We start from the raw sequence: 21,059 nt of genomic DNA on the forward strand, positions 1-21,059 counted from the left end.
GGGCCCGCGCGCCGCGGCAAAGAGTGGCTCCCGCTCGCCGCAACCAGAGAGGGCCTGCGCTCAGCAACGAAGACCCAACGCAGCCGAAAATAATTCAATGAATAAACAAATTTATTAAGACTCAGTTTTCCCAGCAGTAAAATGGGGGTAACAGTAGTTTCTGCCTTGTAGTACATTGATTGGAAGTGGCATTCTATGCACAACGCTTAACACACGCTTGGCATGTTGTAAACGCTTAGATAGATGCCATTGTTATTAATGTCCCTGTCACCTACCTCATAGGTTTTTGACAAAGATTGAATGAGAAAATATATCAGTGCTTTGCAAAATATAAAATGCCCAGCCACTCTAGGGATATTATGACTTTAGTGATTGATCTTCTTTGGAAGCGTAAGCCTTCTATGGGCTTGGTGCAGGTTTTAAGAATTGAGTTTCTGTGAACTGGGCCAGGTTGTATAAGGTGGATGAAACGTTCTCGTACTGATGCCTCACGGTGCAGTCCCTGCTTTCAGCCCGCCCTTTGGTTCGGGGGGCGGTAACGCAGGGGACCCTGGTGTCTTGCAGAGCTCTGGCTGGAGTGGCTGCATGACGAGATCAGCATGGCCCTGGACGGCCTGGACAGAGAGCACGTGTATGACCTCTTCGAGAAAGCGGTGAAGGATTACATCTGTAAGTTCCCTGCGGGCTCTTCCGAGTGTGTCAGGTGGGCTTATCTAGCATCACTCTCTGCCGCCGTGGATTGTACTGTGAGGTGTTGCTACCCAGAAAAGAGCATTCGTCCAGCGACTGGAAAGATTGGAGTTCATTTATTATTATCATTGTCTGTGGTTTTCAATTGAGGCTTTAGGTTTTAAAATACAAGTAGAAGAAATATTTGAAGGAAGGAGGTGAATATACTCACCCCCACCATTTATCTGGCAGGGAGAACTTACCTGGTATTTCCAGATGACTAAAGGTTACCTTTTACACATTGATTGGATTTTTAGAAGCTTTGGACGGAAGGCTTTTTTTTTTTCCAGTACTAAAAAAACTTAAACTTTTAATTTTGACATTTTTATAGATTTATAGGAAATTGCAAAGATAGTACAGAGAAGTCCTATGTACTTGCTTGATCCAGTTTCCCCCAATATCTTATGACTATAGTACAAACTCAACACCGGGAAACGGACCTTGGTACAATGTGTGTGTGTATAGTTCTGTGATAGTTTATCCCACCACTGCATGGAGATGCAGAATCTTCCATTACCACAGAGATCCCTTGTCTGCTGGTCTTGACATTTTACCAGTGAAAGTGAAGTGTGGACACCTTCCCTCCCTTAAAATCCCATTTGGTGGTAAAAGTCTCTAAATATTTTCTCTACATACATCGAGGACTATATCCGAGAATGCTATGGACAGAGTGTTCTTAAAAATTATTTTAAAAATTCCCCATTTTTAATTAAATATCCTTTTTTCCTATCTGATTTTCCTCACTCCCTCTGTGGGCATTTCCCCTAGTGAGAAGCATAGACCCTCTGTAAACTAGACTAACCCTCACTAAGGGCTTCAGCTCCAAGAGCTAGTTCATTTCCATTTTCATTTTGCAGCCCATATGGCAGCTCTGTACTGGTGAGCAAAAACAGAGTAGCTCACAAACTTTAGCTAAGTTCTTGGAAATGACTTATTTCATTGAAAAGGCAAGCCTAAGGAAAACATACAGTAATTCTCATGTTGGCTTTATCTTTTTAGTATTTTTATTTTACAAGGTTAGTGTATCAGCATCAAAAATTATTTTCAGATCTCTGAAAAGTGACTTGATAGGCACAATATGTACAGTAAGAATTGATGCATTCATAAAGAGTTTAATTCATTGGTCTTAATGCTGCAGGAGTGAGAATATAGAAAGTTTAAAAAGTGAAAGAAACAAGGCAACCAGGTCTTTTTTGTTGTTGTGTTTTAGAGATTCAAAATCTCTAGTAACAGGATTGGTGCTTCTAATTTTGGTTTTCACTTTGATCGGAAGGCTTAAACATGAATCAAGATTTAAAAGTTGAAACATTCTAGGCTTTGCAGTCTTTTGAAGAGTCACTCAGATTGGTAACTAGTTTCATTGAAATCTTTACTGGATTTCTTCAGTTTTAACAAATGAGCTCTGTAATCAGTCGTCTTCCGTATTACCACTTGGCATGTCCTGTTTATGGAGCCAGGTCTCAGTGGTTAACCTAGTAGGGCCATTAAGATAGACTTTCTTTTCGGGCTGCAGCGTCGGTACAGGGAACCTGGGATACTTGTTGGTGATGCTCTTCCCTTTCTCCGTGAATGAGGACTGTTTTGGTGGGCTCATTTCTTCTGTTGTTCATCAGAGCAAAAGTTTTGATGTTTGGGCATTTCACATCCTGAACTAATAGAGCACGTCTCACTTTTAGGTCCTAACATTTGGCTAGAGTACGGCCAGTACTCAGTCGGCGGGATTGGTCAGAAAGGTGGCCTTGAGAAAGTCCGCTCTGTGTTCGAAAGGGCCCTCTCGTCCGTCGGGTTACACATGACCAAGGGACTCGCCATCTGGGAGGCTTATCGGGAGTTCGAAAGTGCCATCGTGGAAGCTGCCCGGGTGAGTGACCAGTGCTTGCCTTGGCCACCCAGGGCTGTCCTCGTAAGTGGTCTTGGAGGAACATAGTTAACAGAACGGTCTTCACCCGTCACTTAGTGGGTGGGCAGTAAAGTAAATAAAATCACGAGTCTTTGTGGAGTAGCAGGAATGTCTTCTTTGACTGAAAAACAGATGACCCTACAATTTTTTCCTGATATTTAAACATACTCCTGTTTTAGTTACTGGTTTCAGGTGAGAGTACAAGGATAACGAAGTCATTCCAAAAAAAGATTTTATATGTGTGTGTGTGTGTGTGTGTGTGTATACATATATATGTATATATGTATCGTGTCCCATAGTAACTGTGAGAGATTTGATCCCATTATAACTGCGTTTTTTAGACTAGACTATGATTTATAGAATTTTACAGTCCCCTCCCTAGTGTCTCTTTTCCACTCTGTGTGTGACCACAAAGTTGTTGCTGGTACACCGTGGAGCCCTCTCCTTAGGTTAGATCGCTGTGGTTAAAGTAGCCCACTCCCGTCTTGATTGTGTCCCTGTTGAGAAATGTGCGGTGGTGCTCTACCCGGACTAAGGCGTTGGGGCTGAGCCTCTGGCCGACACGTGCGGCTGTCTCCAGTGTCAGTCGTGACCCCGCGTGGAGTCCGCTCCCACGCTCCCCTCGGTGTTCATGTACTTTCCGGCCACTGTACTTGTACTCCTGCCCTCCCTTCAGCTAGGAGTCTGTTTTCCTCTCTTGCCAGCTCCGGAGAGCCTGTAGGGGCATCCCTGGCGCCAGCTTCTCCAGGAGCCTTTCCTTGATTCCCTCCCTTCATAACGACAAACTCAGCCCTGAAAACCAGCTTGAAGCAAGCCGCCATCCGTTGATACTTGTGACGCTTTGCTTTTGTGATGCTTATGCTGTATCTTGTAGTCATTTGGGTACATTTCTTAGATTCCTTCTTGCTCTCCCCTCATAAACACTTGCTAGGGAAAACATTCACTTTTGAGCCTCATGCAGCATTTGGCACAATACCTCGTGTATGAGAGGTCCTGTGAATTTTTTTAGTGTGAACTAAAGATGTGCTGAAATATTTTTTGAAGTAGGAAGAACCAGAGTTTGTCATTTACTACGAATTTGCTTCTTTAGCCCATAGCTGGCTTCCTTTCCCCTTTTGACCGGGAACAAACCTTTGATTCACAGCTGGAGAAAGTCCACAGTCTCTTCCGGCGACAGTTGGCGATCCCACTCTACGGTAAGAGAAAGTGACCCATCCACAGCCAGTCCTTCGTCGTTCTTAGAACGCTTTGGAGCATGTCACGTGATTAGGCCTTTCCCAGCGTCTCGTGAGGTGAATGTGGCTGGTGTCCGTATTCTTATTGGACAGTATCACTGTGGACGAGGCCCTGGGGAAAAACATATCTTGAATTGTTCATGCTCAAGAGGGTTAAGAGGGGCAGGGGCAGGACTAGAAGCAGACTTCCTGACCCCGAGTTTCCTATGTTAAGACATCGTCAGGGAGGCAGAGAGAGGGTCTCTGAAAGGAATAGGGAAACTGACCCCCTGTGTTTTCTGGGGGACCTTTATTGAGTAAGAGCTCCATTATGAGCATTTTCTCTTCAGAAGTAACCTCCATAACAGTGTGGGGCTTGTACGTGGGCTAATAGCCTCCTCCTGTGGAGGTGAGCTGGTGGTCCAGGAGTGCGGTCGATTGGAAGTGTTCCTATCTGAATTTCTTGGGGCTTGGGAAGGAGTCTCCTTTTGTGTGAACATATTGTGGCCAGCCAAGCCTTTGAGCTTGAACGTGAGCAGCGCTGGGAGGACTTCCGAGCATGGGAAGAATTGGGTGCTGCCATCTTGTTTGTTCCCCAGCTGTGGTTATGCGTTGCACACCCTCAGAACCTCTGGCCAACTGTACTTGAGCCCAGGTGTTATTTCTTTTTACTTCCTGGTTTATTTGGATTGGATTTGACAAATTATGAAGTGGCTCTCCAGTCGAATCCTTGGGTGACAAACAGAAAAGGCTAGAGCTGAGCTGGCTTCTATGTTTCACTCACATACCAGTGTGAGGCAGTACAGCATGGTGAACAGAGCATGAACTTGAGCCAGACTGCCGGGGTTCAAGGCCTTGTTCTGCTGTTAACTGTCCAGTTGATGTAACCCTCTGCTTATGTTTCCTGAACTGCAAAATGGGAACCATGGTAGAACCTCCCTCGTAGAGTGGTGAGGATCGAATGAGGTAATGGATGTGAAGTGTTAGAACATAGGGAGCAGTAGGTAAGTGTGGTTAGAGCGTTGCTATTAGTTTCATTTACTCTGATTGATTAGCTAGGTGGTAGGGCTGCCCAGGATGGTGCTTTGAGACAGAGTCTAAGACCAAGTCAGGGCTCAGCAGAAGATCTCAGGATTCCATCAGTAAGAGCCCTGTGGCCACAGATGTGGGAGGGGCCGGTGGCATCTGAGTCTCAGGGTTTACTCTGTTTGAGTTGATAAAACCCAATGGCAAGACCCATGGGGCTGAATCCATCTCTCAATAGATATGGAGGCAACGTTTGCAGAGTATGAAGAATGGTCAGAAGACCCCATACCAGAGTCAGTAATTCAGAACTATAACAAAGCACTACAGCAGTTGGAGAAATACAAACCCTATGAAGAAGCACTGGTAAGTGTTGGTCTCTTTTACAGTAAACGTCTCTCTACAGACTTTCCCCTAATCGATAGTTGCAAGTAAAACAGTATCTTTAACATTTGTTTTATTGTGAAATATACTATAGCGTGTATAAATGTGTACGTTCAGTTTACATCCTAATAGTAAAGTGAACATCCATGTACCCACCACCCAGGTTAAGAAATAGAGCATTGCCAGTACCTTAGAAGTCTCCTATGTGCCCCTCTCCGATTGCCTCCTCTTCCCTCTCCCGAGAGGTAATCACTTTCCTGACTTTTGTGATAATCATTCCCTTGCTTTTCTTTATAGTTTTACAACCTATGAACGTATCCTTAATTAATACATGGTTTAATTTTGCTTGTTTTTGAACTTTTGTATGATGGAATCATGCTGTATATTTTCTTTCATTCAACATGTTTTTTGGGTTTTACTCGCGTTGATGAGTATAGTTACAGTCCATTTGTTTTCACTGCTGTAAAGTTGTCGTGTGTAAACAATTTATTTACCCTTGTTCTTAGGTGGTTGGGTTGTTTCCAGTGTTTTGCTAGGAGGAGTAGTGCTGCTCTGACCGTTCTTGGACGTATGTCTTGGTACACGTGAAAAAGAGTTTCATTCCATTACGTCAGAATGGAATTGCTGGGTCCTAGGGTGATGCGGAACTGTTTTCCAGGCTATCAGTTGCTACTCCCGCCTGCAGTATGTATCTGAGAGTTCTCATTGCTCTGCCGACCTGGGGTATTGACATACTTAAATTTTAGGCAATCTGATGGATCTGAAATTACAGTTGTAATTTGCACTTCCCTCATAACTGATGACGTTGAGCATCTTTTCACACCTATTAGCCATTCAGATTTCCTTAAAAAAAATTTCTTTTTGAAGTACCTGTTAAAGTCTTTGGCTCATTTTTCTTTTGGTTTGTCTTTTTTCTAATTGATTTGTAGGAGTCCTGGGTCTTAATCCATACTTTTGGTTGTATGTATTACATTTTTTTCCTCCCAAGTTTGTGGCTTGTCTTTTCCTTTTTTTTTTTTTTTTTTTTTTTTTTTTTAGTGGCATCTTTTGATGACCAATTCTTAATTTTAATCTAATTGGATTTGTCATTCTTTCCCTTAGGGTTTGTGCTTAATAAATCTCTCCATACTCTGAGGTCACTAATATACTTAGTTTTGTTTTTCTTCTGAAAGTTTATAGTTTTGTCGTTCATCTTTAGGTTTTCTTCTGGAATGGATCTTCGGGTATGGTCTGAGGCAGGGTCCAGTTTCGTTTTTCCATATGGAGAAACAGTTGTTCCAGTGCTGACTTTGATAACTCCATCCACCCTCACTCATATGCTGCGCCACGTCTGTCATGGATTAGCTTTCCATTTCCGTGTGGGTCTATTTCTGGGCTCTCTGTTCTGCCCCACTGGTTTACATTACACTGTCATAATGATGATAGTTTTATAATTAAGTTTCAATCTTTGGTAGCATGAGTCCCATCCATGTTGTTCTCCTTCAAGAGGGTCCTGGCGTTCTTTAGCTCCTAATACTTCCATTAAATTGAGAGTCAGCTTTTCAAGTTCTACTTAAAAAAAAAAAAAAAAAACAAAAAACTTGATTTTTTTTTTTTTTTCCCCCCTACACTGCACCACATGCAGGATCTTAGTTCCCTGACCAGGGATCGAACCCGGGCCGTTGGCAGTGAGAGCATGGAGTTCTAACCACTGGACTGCCAGGGAATTCCCTTGAATTTCTGATTGGAATTGTATTGAATCTGTAGATCAATTTGGGGAAGAATTTGTATCTTTTAAGTATTGAATCTTCCAATCTGTGAACATGGTATAGACCTCTGCTATTTTAAGTCTTGTCTGTAAAGTTTTATAAATTTATCCAGTGTCTTGAACACATTTTTAGATGTGTTTCTAAGTGTTTTTTTGATGCTATTATAAATGGTATCTTTTTAAAGATTTTCTTTTCTAGTTGTTTGTTCCTGGTATATAAAATGCAATTTTTTTAGTATTAATTTTTTAATCAAACTTGCTCAATCCTTATTAATATTATAGATTTGGGGAGATTTTATGTGTTGACAATACACACACAATACTATTTGTAAATGGCATTTCCCCTTTCTTGGTCTTAGAATACTTTTAACTTCATTTACCACCCTCAGACTTACGCTTTGTTTTACTGTGTTTCTTGTCTTTTAGTTGACCCACAAGGCATCGTTATTAACGCTGCATTTTGCAGTTCCAGTTTGTTTACATTTACTGCATGCATTTCCCATTTTCTTTGCTCTTCTTCTCACATCATAGATCTTTCACCTGGAATCACTTTTCTTTTGCTTAACGTCTGCCCTTTAGCATCTCCTGCGCTGGATATTTGCTTGTAACAGATTTTCTCAGTTTTTGTTTGTTTTAAAAGGTCCTTACTTTGCTCTCCTTAAGAGTTAATTTCTCAGGATATAGAATTCTAGGCTGACAGTTCTCTTCTCTTGGCAGTTAGATATATCTTTTTGTCTTCCGGCTTCTGTTGTGCTGCTATGTCAGCTGTCTAACTCTTGCTTCTTGGAAGGAAATCCTTGTTTGTTCTCTGGCCAATTTTAAGATCTCATTGGTTTGATGTCTGGCAATTTCATTGCAGTAGGTCCAGATGTGGATTTTTTTGTATTTATCCTGCTTGAGGTTTGTTGGGCTTCTTGGCTTTGTTTTTGGTATCTTTCATGGCCTGGTGAGTGAGAACACAGGCTCTGAGAGATGGGCTGCCTCAAGTTTGAATTTTAGCTCTGGGCTAGTACTTAGCCTCCTTGTGACTCAGTTGCCTCGAACGTAAGATGGGTATAGAAATGATAGCTGCTTCCTATGATTGTTGTAAAGATCAAATTCTTTAAATTTATTTATTTATTTCTTTTATTTTTGGCTGCGTTGGGTCTTTGTTGCTGCGCGCGGCCTTTCTCTAGTTGTGGCGAGCGGGGGGGGGGGGTGCTACTCTTCCTTGCAGTGTGTGGGCTTCTCATTGTGGTGGCTTCTCTTGTTGCGGAGCACGGGCTCTAGGTGCGCAGGCTTCAGTAGTTGTGGCTTGCGGGCTCTAGAGCACAGGCTCAGTAGTTGTGGTGCATGGGATTAGTTGCTCCACAGCATGTGGGATCTTCCCGGGCCAGGGCTCGAACCCGTGTCCCCTGTATTGGCGGACGGATTCTTAACCACTGTGCCACCAGGGAAGTCCCAAGATCAAATTGTTAATATTATCTCTTAAACTGGCAAAAGCTTAACCTTCCCTTAGCTTAACCACCTTCACTTAGATTTTGTTTGCAGTATTTCTTGTTTCTTGGCCAGTTTGTTGTTGATTTGCAAGAAGCTTTTTTTAAATATTTAATCTAGTATTTTCAGTTGTTTTCAGTGGCACAGTGTGTCTGGGTAACTGATTTTGTCATTATTAGTAGAAACTGAGTCTCTGCAATATCATCTTTCTAAGTTCAGAGCATGCGTGCTCTCTCTCTGGTCTGCATGTGCTCCCTCTCCCTTTTTCACATGTAAATGATTGGTATTTAGTTGCATTTCACAAAGCTTCATTCATGAAATCCTCAGGCAGTTGAATTTTGTTTTGACCGTCAGCAGAGTGTGGCTGAGGAGAAAACAAGTTGAATAAGAGGATTTTGTTTAAAAAGAATTTTAATTGTACGTCTTTGGATCAGTAAACATTGAGCATAGCCTCCTCCATCTCCTGCATGTACCTGTACTCTGGCAGGAGCTGGTATTTGGAGTGACGAACCTGAAATAGCACAGGGCACCAAGTAACTCTGGTATGGTTGCATTCACCCCACTTAGTAGGCCAAGAAAGTGATAACTGTTTTGAAAGGCTGGTTAGCTAATGGTAGTTGGCAAAGGTGTTTCTCTTTCATTCAGTTCCTGATTGATGGGAGATTTAAATTCCCTGTGGTCTAGGGATGGAGTTTAAAAAGGGTTCACAGAGCCTTTGTAACTATTGCCATGAAGAGGCACTTTGGATTCACTTTCTTTTTTTTTATAATTTTTTTAAATTAATTAATTTATTTATTTTTGGCTGTGTTGGGTCTTCGTTTCTGTGCGAGGGCTTTCTCTAGTTGCAGCAAGCGGGGGCCACTCTTCATCGTGGTGCGCGGGCCTCTCACTATTGGATTCACTTTCTGCTAATCAGTTTATAGACCTGATATACAGAGGTTCTGAGAGTGGGGATTGGTGATTCTTTTCTTGGTGTGGCCATTCTCACCAAAATTTACTGTGGAGCTGTGTGCGCTTTCTGACAGTGTCACATAGCTCATTTCAATTTCATTGCCATTATCCTTTGCCCCAGTTGCAAGCCGAAGCACCCAGGCTGGCTGAATATCAAGCATACATCGATTTTGAGATGAAAATTGGAGACCCCGCCCGCATTCAGTTGGTCTTTGAGCGCGCTCTGGTCGAGAACTGCCTCGTCCCAGACTTATGGATCCGTTACAGTCAGTACCTAGTAAGATAACCTACCTGTTCTAATCTCACTTTATTTTTTACCAATTTAGGTTCCATTTAAAGAAAATCAGAAAGAGTGCCAGTAGTTAGCTGCACGCTGCTCCTCTCTGCTTGACTCGCTAAGGAAGTCTCCTGGTGTTTTAAGTTATTTTAAACTGATAACTGTAAAAAAATTTTTGCATAGCCTTACTATTGAGGACTTTATAACAGATTAGTTTTTCTTTTAACTTCTTATCATGGAAAAATGTAAATACATAAATGTAGACAGATAAGTAAAATGAAACTGCAGTTAACCATCACCCAGCTTCAACACTTAACTAACGGCACTAGTCTAGTTTCATCTATAATCTTACTAGGTTCCTTACCTATTTTCCTCCCTTCCATGTTATTTTGAAGCAAATCCAGAAATCACATTTTGATGGTAAATATTTCAATGTGTATGTCTAAAAGATTTGAATTGGGATCTAAACAAGATCCATACATTAGGATTGGCTGATGTCTCTTAAAGCTCTTTGATCTGTAGGTTCCCCTCTCCACCTCTGTCCTCTTTTCCTGCAAAACCCCTTGTGATTTTTTTGTTGAAGAAACCAGTCATATTAAGGACATGTCTTTTGTTGGTTGTGCTGGGAATGTCTCATGGATGGTGAAGTCTTAATAAAATCTTCTTTCCTGACCCTGGCATTCTTTATCATAGGATCGGCAGCTGAAAGTAAAGGATTTGGTTTTATCTGTACACAGTCGCGCTGTTAGAAACTGCCCGTGGACGGTTGCCCTGTGGAGTCGGTACCTCTTGGCCATGGAAAGACATGGAGTTGATCATCGAGTCATTTCGGGTGCGGATGTTTTTGTGGGAAGACTCCTAAGTTTTTGCCCCGAGTCAGAAACATTGAGCTGTGACAAAAGTCATTAAATCAGCGTTCCCCAGGCGGTTACTTTGGGATATTGGGTATCAGTGACAAGAAGGGCTCTAAATGGGAGATACGAAGTAGTTGTATTTTTGACTTCTTAGACCTTTTTAACGTCTTAATATTCATTGTGATTTTCCAGGGAGTCATGGTCTTTTCTCCAACTTACTTGACCTGGAGCACTTTAATGCAGGGCACCTTGTGGGATGTGCCCTTTCTAGAACACAGTTTGTGCACCACTGTGGTAGCCTTTCTTTTGAACATTTCTCTCTAGCTCATTTCACTTTGTTGCATCCCATTACTACTATTACTGTTTAAGCCAGATGGAACTTTATAGTCAGTAGCAGTTTTTATAATCATCTTGATAACTTCTTTTTGAATTGGCAACAAATCCTGGCTTTTTCTTCGACTCCAGTGACCTTCGAGAAAGCTCTGAGTGCTGGCTTCATTCAGGCCACTGATTATGTGGAGATCTGGCAGGCGTACCTTGATTACCTGAGGAGAAGGGTCGATTTCAAACAAGGTATTGAAGTTTATGTGTTTCCTATCAGAACTGAGCTTTTCCTTAACATGTGTTTTGGTAGGATGTCCCAGTTGCCCAAATATCTCACGATGGGGCAAGTGATATTGGTAACTTTTTTTTTCTCAGAAATTTTAGCTATTTCAGTTTGTAACGAATCATGCCGTGGATTGTAAAGGGAGAGAGTAATGGTCCTAATGGTTTACACTGGCTCCTGCCAACTTCTTTAGTCTCATTTCTCCCTTCTCTCCCTTCTGTGTATCCTAAATAGTTCTTTACATGGGACTGCTGTGTTCCTTTTAAATCATTGAACCTCCATGGGATCCCCTGCCTTCCTTTCTCTTCCCTCAAAAAAGAAAAAAAAAAAAAAAGAGCGACCAGAACCACACGCCCCCACCCCTAATTGGTGCTTGCTTCCTCATGCAGGGGGCTTTTAGCCATTCTGCCGGCTCGGGGAGACCCCTTCTGCTGTGGTCCTGCACATGGCGCCCTTGTCACCTTTGTCCTCGTACTGTCTGTGATGTGCTGCCTTCCTGTATCTGCCTCCCCCCACTGTGTGATGAGGGCAGGGACTGGCACTTTTATTTCCGTGTCCCCAGCATGATGCCAGGGAGCGTCAGTGTAGGATTGAAAAGAACAAACAAGACGTGGCATGTGGTTTCCTCGAGCCGAACCTCTCTGCACTTTCTCACAGACTCCAGTAAAGAGCTGGAGGAGCTGCGGTCTGCGTTCGCCCGCGCCTTGGAGTACCTGAAGCAGGAGGTGGAGGAGCGTAAGTGGGGCCCCCCTCCTGCCTTGTCCGCTCGTGCTTCCTGTTCTGGTCGGTGTACCTTGTCAGTCAGAGGCGATTTGCCTCTCAATTACTTTCTGATTTCGTCTGCTTCTGTTCTTCAAGGTTTCAGTGAGAGTGGAGATCCAAGCTGCCTGATCATGCAGAACTGGGCTCGGATTGAGGTAAATGTTTTTTGACACATTGTCAGTTTCATCCCCCTTTGAGGGACCTTTGCCCGATAGTGTGACCGAAGCTGAGTCGGGATCCCAGGTGATGGTCTAGGCCCTGTAAGGATTCATGTTTATTTCCTTGCTCGACACACATTCGTTTCTGTCTTAGGGAGAATCCTAGCTCCCTGCTCGAAGTTGCGCAGCAGCTGTCTGAATGCCAGGCGCTCGCTTGTGTGTTACCTCTTCCCCTCCCGCGCTGCACCCCATTGATGAGCACGTCCCCAGCATGAGCAGTTTGCAGGCCTTTCGCTGTGTGCCGGGGGACGAGAGAAACCCTGTCCCTGTGCTAGTAAGGCTTTAATCTAGTGTGAAAGACAGACAGTTTCACAGATAATCAGAGGGTATAATGAGTTGAATGTTATTGCTGAACCAAGGACCCCTAGGTGAGTAAGACGTGAACCCTGCCCTTAATCAGCTCATAGGATTGTAAAATGCTAACGTTTTCTCCTCTGGGGGAGAGTCAGGTATCAGGTAGTTGGTGGATGGGATGGTTGTGTTGAGACCACGTTAACGATGCAGCAGCTGCGGCTCAGAAGTTAAGAGCCGGCATCTGCTCCTCGATCCATCTTTCTTTCTCTGCCTTGCCCTTCAAATAAAACACTTACAGTTAAGCTTGTTAAAAATAAAAAACGCCTGGCCAGTACTGTCGTAAGTGCCTGTGGGCTCCCCAGTGTGGTTCTCGAGGTGAGCATGGGCAGACAGCCTGAGGCTTGTCGCTGCAAAAAGGCTGACATGCTTGGGCCGGGCTGTTATCATGGGGGGTGGCCCGGGAATGTCCAGGGAGTTATGTAACGCTGATAGTTTTGGGGTGAGTTTTGGGGTGGGAGGTTTTTAGCCATGTGCGTCTGAAGTGTGTTTTGTAGCGAGTGTCACCATCGTAAGGTCTGAGTCCTCTCCTAACTCAGTCTGCTAACGCGTTCAGGCTCGACTGTGCAATAACATGCAGAAAGCCCGGGAGCTCTGGGACAGCATCATGACCAAAGGGAACGCCAAGTATGCCAACATGTGGCTTGAGTATTACAACCTGGAAAGGTAACCGGCCGGGGTTGGGGGCGGTGCTTGTCAGGTGTGACCCGCAGTGCCCCCTGCCTTCTGCAGCCTGGGCCTGCTCCTTGCAGCACACTGCTTCTCTTTATCGTCCTGTCTCTCCTCGGTGGCTGGGGGTTTATGGGGCAGGGCTATAGAGAACCAAAGATAATATTCTGTGCCTGGGCTCTTATAGCCATGCATTACTTTTTTTTTTTTTTTTTTTTAACATCTTTATTGGAGTATAATTCATTACTTTCAATTTATTTTGGTTTGTTTTGATTTTTGGACATGAATGTTTTATTTGACTTTCGGGGGAGCTGTTTATTTTTTGTATCTGCTTTGTCTATAAAAGTAGGAAATAATAAAAAGCAGAGAGGAAAAAACCCAAGTTTTTTTGCAGTGACAGGCCCACATACAACCACCATTAGTTAATGGTTTGGGTATGTTCTTTGAGACTTTCCTGTGCTTAAATTTTTAAGAAATGATGATGCAGTTATAGTATACATTTTCTAAACCTCTAAAATTATTTTAAATAATGTTTATGACATGGAGAAGGTATAAAGAATATGACTAGCTTTTAAATTCAGTATATCTTGGACATTGCGTGTCTATAAATACATCTTTTTTCTGTTCTGAACATTTTGGTTTTTTTACCCCCGATTTAAAAAATAGTATGTGCTCAAGTTAAAATTGAACATTTAAAAAAATGTGAGCTAGAGAGTGAAAGTCTTAAAATCCTTCCCCAGAGACGATCACTATTAAAGCTTCTTGAATATTCCTCTAGATCAGCGGTTCTCAAATGTTTTGGTCTCAGGACCCCCTTTACACTCTTAAAATTTGAGGACCCCCTCAAAAGCTTTTGTTTATGTGAGGTATATTTATTAATATTTACCATGTTAGAAAATAAAACTGAGAAATTAAAAAATATTTTTATTCATTTAAAATTCACAATAAATTCATTACATTTAACATTTTTATGAGAAAGGACTGCTTTCCAAACTCCAAAATAATGCAGTGAGAATGTGGGCTGGTTTTATACTTTTGTAAATATCTTTAGTCTGGCTCAGTAGCAGACAGCTCGATTCTCACGTCTGCTTCTGCGTCCCCTCTGTTGTGATGTTTTCATTGAAGAATATGAAGGAAAGTTGGCCTCACACAAATAAGAGGTTAGGAAAGAGAAGAGGGTATTTTTCAGATAATTGCAGATATTCTTCTTTCACACTACAGCAAAATTTAACAAGTCATAGTCATTTGCATTCTGGAATCTGAAGCCACATCAATGAATTTTTCACTCTGTTGCATTAATATCCATTGGTCTGTTTTGCACTGAGCAGACCTCTTACCCACGCATGATCCCGTGACATGCGTTGTGTGTGTGGAAAATGCTGACTCATTAAGTCCTGCAGCTCTTCCAAATATTGACGCGTTTCATTATCCCATTTGTTACATCTGCACTGATCTTTGTAGAAAAGCCTTACGTGTAGGAAGCTGTCAGACTCACGGTGACAGATACAAATTTTCCAAAGCTCTGATTTTTACTTGAAAGCTCCAGTCTTATCACCGTCAACAAAAACTCTTAAGTGGTTTTCCTTGAAGTGATAGCCTCACTTCATTAATTTTTGAAAATGTCTAGCAAATACCCCAGTCTGAATCACCATAGTTATTGTCACTCAGCTGTTCTCTCAAGTGAAAATGATGTTCCATGAAAAAAAGTAACTAGTCCAGCTTGCAACTCAAACAGTAACCCATTATTTCTTTGCTACAACCATTGTACTTCGGTATAAAGAGGTGCTTTGATGTGTGCGTCCCATTTGTCACACAGAATATTAACAAGGTGTGCACTGTCTTGATCTGTGCTAAGAGCCACTGTAGCTTTTGCACCCTCAGTGCAAACGTCAACACAGTGGAAAAAGTCCAATAAATGTTTCGGTATTATTATGAAAGTAGTTTTGACTTTGCAGACCTTCTGAAAGGGTCTTAGGGACCCTCAGGGGTCTGAACTGCTGCTCTGAATTTTTTCTGAGTGTCCTAATACGTATTCACAATGTTTATATTTACAAAAAGTTTTAAAACAGAAATGAGAACATAGCATCTCATAACTGCTGGGATGAACAGAATGTTGTTTTAGATATACTATCCTGATGAGCAGTATATATTTCCATGTCAGTGTAGGAAGATCTGACTCTAGGCATGAAATCTGACAGCCCCCTGTGTCAGTGACTCTCCCCTCGAGTGGGACCGTGTCCTAGAATTTCTCTAGGGACTTTATCAAGTCACCCACAGCTCTTGGATCCCCCCATGCATTGCACATGTGAATGCAGTAAAGGCAGAACGCCTGGCTGAGGACCACTGTCCCCAGGTGCGTTTTCCACCGGCACCGACTTGCTAAGGGAAAGAGTGGCTTAGAAGAAAGCCTTCATTTTTGACTAGAGGGGCTCTCTGGGAAAAGGAGGAAAGCATTAAAAGTATCCGTAGCACACAGAGCGTGGCATCTCCTCAGACGCTGGAGTTGGCGGTGGGCTTTGATGCCGTGATGTTAGCTGTGTGAAGGCAGCCCTCCCTCTGCGCCTTCCGCTTTGTGTGCTGGTGGCGCCAACTGTGTGTTTTCCGCCGTAGGGCCCACGGTGACACTCAGCACTGCAGGAAGGCTCTGCACCGGGCGGTCCAGTGCACCAGCGACTACCCGGAACACGTCTGTGAGGTGTTGCTCACCATGGAGAGGACAGAAGGTGGGGACCTCGGCGCGCTGCCTCTGGCTTGGGGTCTGTCCCTTTTGCCATTTGGTCTCAGGTCTGTAGGCTTAAGGACAGACTGTGTTTACGGCTTCAGCCCCTCGAGGGGCCTCTCTGATGCGACCGTCACGCGGTGCTCGCCAGTGAGAGGGGGGAGTCCTGCAGCCCTCCTCAGGCTCCACGTGCGAGGGGGCCCGTGACGATGCTCTAGCGCAGGCCTCTCAAGACTCTTTGGTGGGGGCTGTTGTGTGCGGCATCCCTGGCCTCCCTCTACCCGCTGGGTACCAGTGGCGCTTTTCCTGCCCCCAGTGCTGACCACCAGAACCGTCTGCAGGCGTTGCCAAGGGTTCCCTGGGACTCAGGAGAGCCTGTGCTCCAGCACAGCGCCGAGAGGCACACGGCAAAACGCGCTCTCTGGTCACGTGTGCCTCCCTTGTGAATTTCGGAGCCTCAGTGTTCAGTTTCCATGGGCGTTAGTCTGGATTTGGGGTATGAACCCCTCAGAACTGGAGATAGACACCCAAACAGCAACAACAGTAAGAAAAACACCCCAGCATTTATCATTTGAGGAGCTCTTAAAATCTTTCGGTCTTAGTACAGATGTCTTGTACCTTTTGCATTAGAATGTTTTCATAATCTTTGCCACAGAGAGCCCATAATAGAACCTATTCTGGTTTTCAAGTCTCCTTTCTAAAAGAGAACGGATGTTCTAAACACACCTGGAAGGACTATTTGAATTCTGAAACTTGAAACCTATACAAATGAAATCTTCTTAAAATGGGGAGCCAATTCTCCAGTTGTTACTGTTTGATGGAAGAGCTTTCTTCTGGAGGTGCGGGACAGTAAGAAAATTTTATATCATTATATCCTTCAAAATCCGAAGAAGTGAAAGTTTGCTTCTCTTCCTCTCAAGGTACTTTAGAAGATTGGGATATAGCCGTTCAGAAAACCGAAACTCGACTGGCTCGCGTTAATGAGCAGAGAATTAAGGTAACGATGCTCTTTATTTCAAGTCTTTGAACCTCTGAAAACTATTTTGACTGTGTTTGGTATGCATGTTCCTTGTCAGAACCTTTGGGGTCGTCCTGAGAAATGTCTTTTACTCAAAGTATTAACTATGAAATGTTTGAATCAACATTTAAGCCTGTCATCTTTTTAGATCGGCTTAAAACTTTAGCCCCAACGATAGATACAAATCCAAAACAGGACTTTTGGCCCTAAAGGTTATTGGAATAGACGAACAAACTAAAAGAGGAGCCTGACATACTTAGCCTAGCGATTGGAGTATGAACACCCCCAAATGAATCAGGGCCTCAGTTTTATAGATTTTTTTTTTTTCTTTCTTTTGGCGAGTCATTCATGGGGATCTTGTGAGACATACCGTAGACTTGAGATGCGGCTCCCAAGAAGCCTGAAGAGGCTGGGGCTCAGCCGGGGAGACTGGGAGCAGCCCTCCTCCTCGTCCTCTTCCTGGTCTCCTCCCTTCTCCCGGGTGGTGGCCATCCTCCCTGTGCTCCCACCTCTTCCATCACGAGTCAGTAGACTTCATGTAATCGCCGCATCCAGTGATGCGTCATATCCCGATTTTCCAGGCTGCGGAGAAGGAAGCAGCCCTCGCCCAGCAAGAGGAAGAAAAGGTGGAACAACGGAAGAGGGCCCGGGCAGAGAAGAAAGCGTTGAAAAAGAAGAAGAAGACCAGAGGCTCGGACAAGAGCAAAGCTGATGAGGATGATGAGAAAGAGTGGGGCGACGATGAGGAAGGTAAGGCCTGGTAGGACTTCACCTGGGACGTCCCGGAGCTCCAGACAGGGCGCAAAGCAGCACGGAGAACTTTCTTGCATTTGAGAAGAAGTTGCTTGTGAGGTGCCCACCACCCTCCCTGTCCCTGCCTGCCCTCTACGGGGGTGCCCTCTTCCCCGGCTTGACTCCAAGGCCCTGTGCCAGGCGCCACCCCGTGTAGACACACCCCTGCCCATACCCCCTGGGCTTCGCTCCCTACCCTGTTGCTGACACCACCGCCCGCTTCCTGAGTGGTGCCTCCTCTCCCTCCGTGGGTTCCCGCACCCCACCCTGTACCGTCACTCCCCGAGCACGGACACTGCCTTATCCTCAGGCCCCGGCGCCCCGCACCGCCGCCACAGCCGGGCCCTGCAGTGACACAAGCCTTACTTGTCCCCACCTGATGGTTTTGACAGGTAGAATTTTCCAGCCAGTGTTTCTGTCACCCCTGCCATTTCAGGCGTGGGCAGGTGTGGGTCAGATTTGTTTCAACAAAATCAGTCAAGGTAAAGAACTGTCTCTAGACACTAAAGGACGCTAAACATTTTTCTAGTTCAGAGTTGTCAACCAGAGGGAAATAGTAATGGAGTCATTGTTCAGTTGACCAAGAATTTCTCCCCGAGTCTTTCTGGAGCCTTCAGAAATGACCGTGGGTAGCTCACTGCGCTTTAGGGCTTCTGGTTTAGCCAGGGGAAGGCAAACGGGACCTGTGACCGCAGTGACGTGTAATAGGGACTCGGGGAGATGTAGGTGTGAATCATGGTGGAGGCCAGGGAAAGCACTAGGGGGTCAGCGGCCTGCAGGAAAGACTTCGTGGGGAAGTGACGCTGCACCTTGGCATCTGGCGGAGGAGTGAGTGACTGTGAAGTGAGAAAGAAGGGAAGGGGCCAGCCAGCCAGGGTCAGCAAAGCACAGGCACAAAACAGCCTGGCGTTTTCTCTGAGCAGCAAGTGTCTGGCTTTGGGCCCTGATGCGTGGCAGAGGGCCGGGTGCTGGGGTGGGTGAGGCTGGGGCAGCAGGCAGGCCAGCAGGCCCAGTCAGGGCACCCTGGAATGCAGCGTGCCATGGTCAGGCTCCATCGGGAAGGCAGTGGGAAACTGATGGGAAGGTCTGGAAGCAGGGGGCCCTCACCAGTTGGGTTTCAGTATTGTCCCCCTGGAGGCAGTGGGAAGAGCGGGTTGGAGTAGAATGTTGTTAAGTTCTGTTGAAGGACACGAGACAATCGTGAACGTGGGTAGGAACTGTAGCACTTTGTACTGCTTCCAGGGGAGGCCTGGGGAGCACATACTTCAGTGTCACCGGAGGTGCTTGTTCACACGCAGTCCCCAGACTCTATCCTCCCCTTGCTGCCCTGGGCTGTCTAGGATGGGGTCCTTGGGATTTGCCGGCCCAACTTGGAGACCCACTGACCTCTCATATGATTAAGCGTGGCCGATGAGGACTTAGGTTATCACTTGCACCTGAGTTCGTCCCCTCACACGAATGTAACTGGGGCCCGGAAAGGAGTGGGATGAGTCGGGCGGGTCAAGAGAGACCTGGCAGAGGGCGGGGGGGGGGGGGGGGCGCGTATAGGGGGAAGAGCCCTTTCCCTGCCAGCCGCTCCCCTTGCACAGCTCACTGGCAGGAAGGGGCAGTTAACTAATCGTCACTGCTTTTCCCCCGACCTACTGTAGAGCAGCCTTCCAAGCGCAGGAGGGTGGAGAACAGCGTTCCTCCCGCTGGGGAGGCTGAGCCGGGCCCAGAAGCCCGCCCGGGCCTCTGTGGGGGCAGCGCCCCTGCGGCCGCGGAGCCCCCCTCCGAGCAGCAGGAGCAGCGGGCAGCCGCCCGAAGGAGGGATGCGCCCAGGGTGCCGCACGACAGCAGCAAGGACGGCGTCACCGTCTTCGTCAGCAACCTGCCCTACGGCCTGCGGGAGCCTGCCGCCACGCTCCGGCCGCTCTTCGAGGCCTGCGGGGACGTGGTCGAGGTCCGCCCCATCTTCAGCAACCGCGGCGACTTCCGGGGCTACTGCTACGTGGAGTTTAAAGAGGAGGCGGTGGCCTTGCGGGCCCTGGAGCTGGATCGGCAGACCGTTGAGGGGCGGCCAATGTTTGTCTCCCCCTGTGTGGACAAGAGCAAAAACCCAGACTTCAAGGTTGGTTTGTGTAAGAAAGCACGCCTTCACGTAGGGTTGCGGTAGGACAGGGTAAGCGCTCTTTTCCTGCAGCAGCTCATATTTAGAATACACGTGGAACATTTGCTAAGAACGAAACTTGCGCGTTAACCGGGTCAGTTCTGTTCTGAGCTGGTTCGCTGAGGTCTCAACTCGGGGCTGGGTCACTCCGAGCTGGCATTACTTGACAGATGACGATACAGTTAGGAACTGTGTGATGGCTGCTTGCCGTTGGATGGTGAGGAGGGACAAGGGACGTGCCAGGTGCTTTGTATGTTACCTCACTGGGTCGTCACCCAGGCTCTGAGAAAAGTGGCTTCACTTGCCATTTTACAGAGGAGGAAGTGGACGCTTCGAGAAGTTGAGTGACTTGCCCAGGGCGAGTTAACAGTTCCCGGCACCTGGAGCGGGATCTGGGCTCTGGCTGGGCCAGGCCTGTGGACAAGGCCTGACCCTGCGTCGTGGGGAGCTGGGCTGGGCCTCGGGTCATGGTTTCCTCTCCCCACTCCTCCCTGTAGGTGTTCAGGTACAGCACTGCCCTGGAGAAACACAAGCTGTTCGTCTCGGGCCTGCCATTCTCTTGCACGAAAGAGGAACTAGAAGAGATCTGCAAGGCCCATGGCACTGTGAAGGACATCCGGCTGGTCACCAACCGGGCCGGCAAACCCAAGGTCAGCGTCTGAGCACACGGCAGTCGCCTCCCGGAGTCTGGGCGAGCCTCTGTTCAGAGAGTACTTGGTTCTGGAGCGGGTTCTGATTTGTCTACTAGGAGGCAGACGAGAAGTTAACAGAAGGATAGATGCGCGAGGCTCTTTTTCCATTTGGAGTCAGATGAACCCATATGTGGCTCATTGTACTAAAAAGAATAGGGTGTTTGAAGAAAAACTATCACGAATTAGCAGGGGCTCCAGTGCAGCTCCCAGGCTGTGGAGCCTTGGGGTGAGGTGCCCCCCTTTGCAGTCTCCTCCCTCCTGCCCGGACCCCTCTTTTCACTAGGCCTCTGGCCACCTCCCCAGGTCCCTGCACTGGCTTCCCCCTTACCACGTCCTCCCCTTCTCCGGTCCCCTCAATCTCTTGTGAAATCCTTGACCACGTTTTGAGTAGTTGTCTGAAAAGGGTTTGGTTGACCTCTCAACTCCCGTCCCATTTATCCAGGTTAATCGAGAGTTGAAGAGTATGAATAAGGGCGGCCCGAAGGCACAGGGACATCGGGGCTCACCTGTGTCCAGGACACTTCATC

The 21,059-nt window shown here is 46.0% G+C and overlaps 1 protein-coding gene across 10 annotated transcripts in view; it reads left to right on the forward strand.

Moving 5' to 3' along the window:
- SART3 (spliceosome associated factor 3, U4/U6 recycling protein) overlaps nt 1-21,059 on the forward strand; it is a 48,705-nt gene that overhangs the window by 25,471 nt on the left and 2,175 nt on the right. For 8 of the 10 annotated variants that reach the window (XM_068563077.1, XM_068563076.1, XM_068563079.1 and 5 more), the window contains 15 exons: nt 565-669; nt 2,406-2,590; nt 3,720-3,825; nt 5,108-5,232; nt 9,546-9,701; nt 10,395-10,533; nt 11,021-11,128; nt 11,820-11,897; nt 12,021-12,079; nt 13,050-13,159; nt 15,773-15,885; nt 16,802-16,878; nt 17,481-17,649; nt 19,341-19,801; nt 20,338-20,490. In XM_068563077.1, coding sequence (XP_068419178.1) covers nt 565-669; nt 2,406-2,590; nt 3,720-3,825; nt 5,108-5,232; nt 9,546-9,701; nt 10,395-10,533; nt 11,021-11,128; nt 11,820-11,897; nt 12,021-12,079; nt 13,050-13,159; nt 15,773-15,885; nt 16,802-16,878; nt 17,481-17,649; nt 19,341-19,801; nt 20,338-20,490 — 2,144 coding nt within the window. The remainder of the gene's footprint in view (nt 1-564; nt 670-2,405; nt 2,591-3,719; nt 3,826-5,107; nt 5,233-9,545; nt 9,702-10,394; nt 10,534-11,020; nt 11,129-11,819; nt 11,898-12,020; nt 12,080-13,049; nt 13,160-15,772; nt 15,886-16,801; nt 16,879-17,480; nt 17,650-19,340; nt 19,802-20,337; nt 20,491-21,059) is intronic. The other 2 variants (XM_068563074.1, XM_068563081.1) reach the window with 1 other exon arrangement.

The sequence above is a fragment of the Eschrichtius robustus genome, chromosome 14, assembly GCF_028021215.1.
Source record: "Eschrichtius robustus isolate mEscRob2 chromosome 14, mEscRob2.pri, whole genome shotgun sequence".
Lineage (NCBI taxonomy): Eukaryota > Metazoa > Chordata > Mammalia > Artiodactyla > Eschrichtiidae > Eschrichtius > Eschrichtius robustus.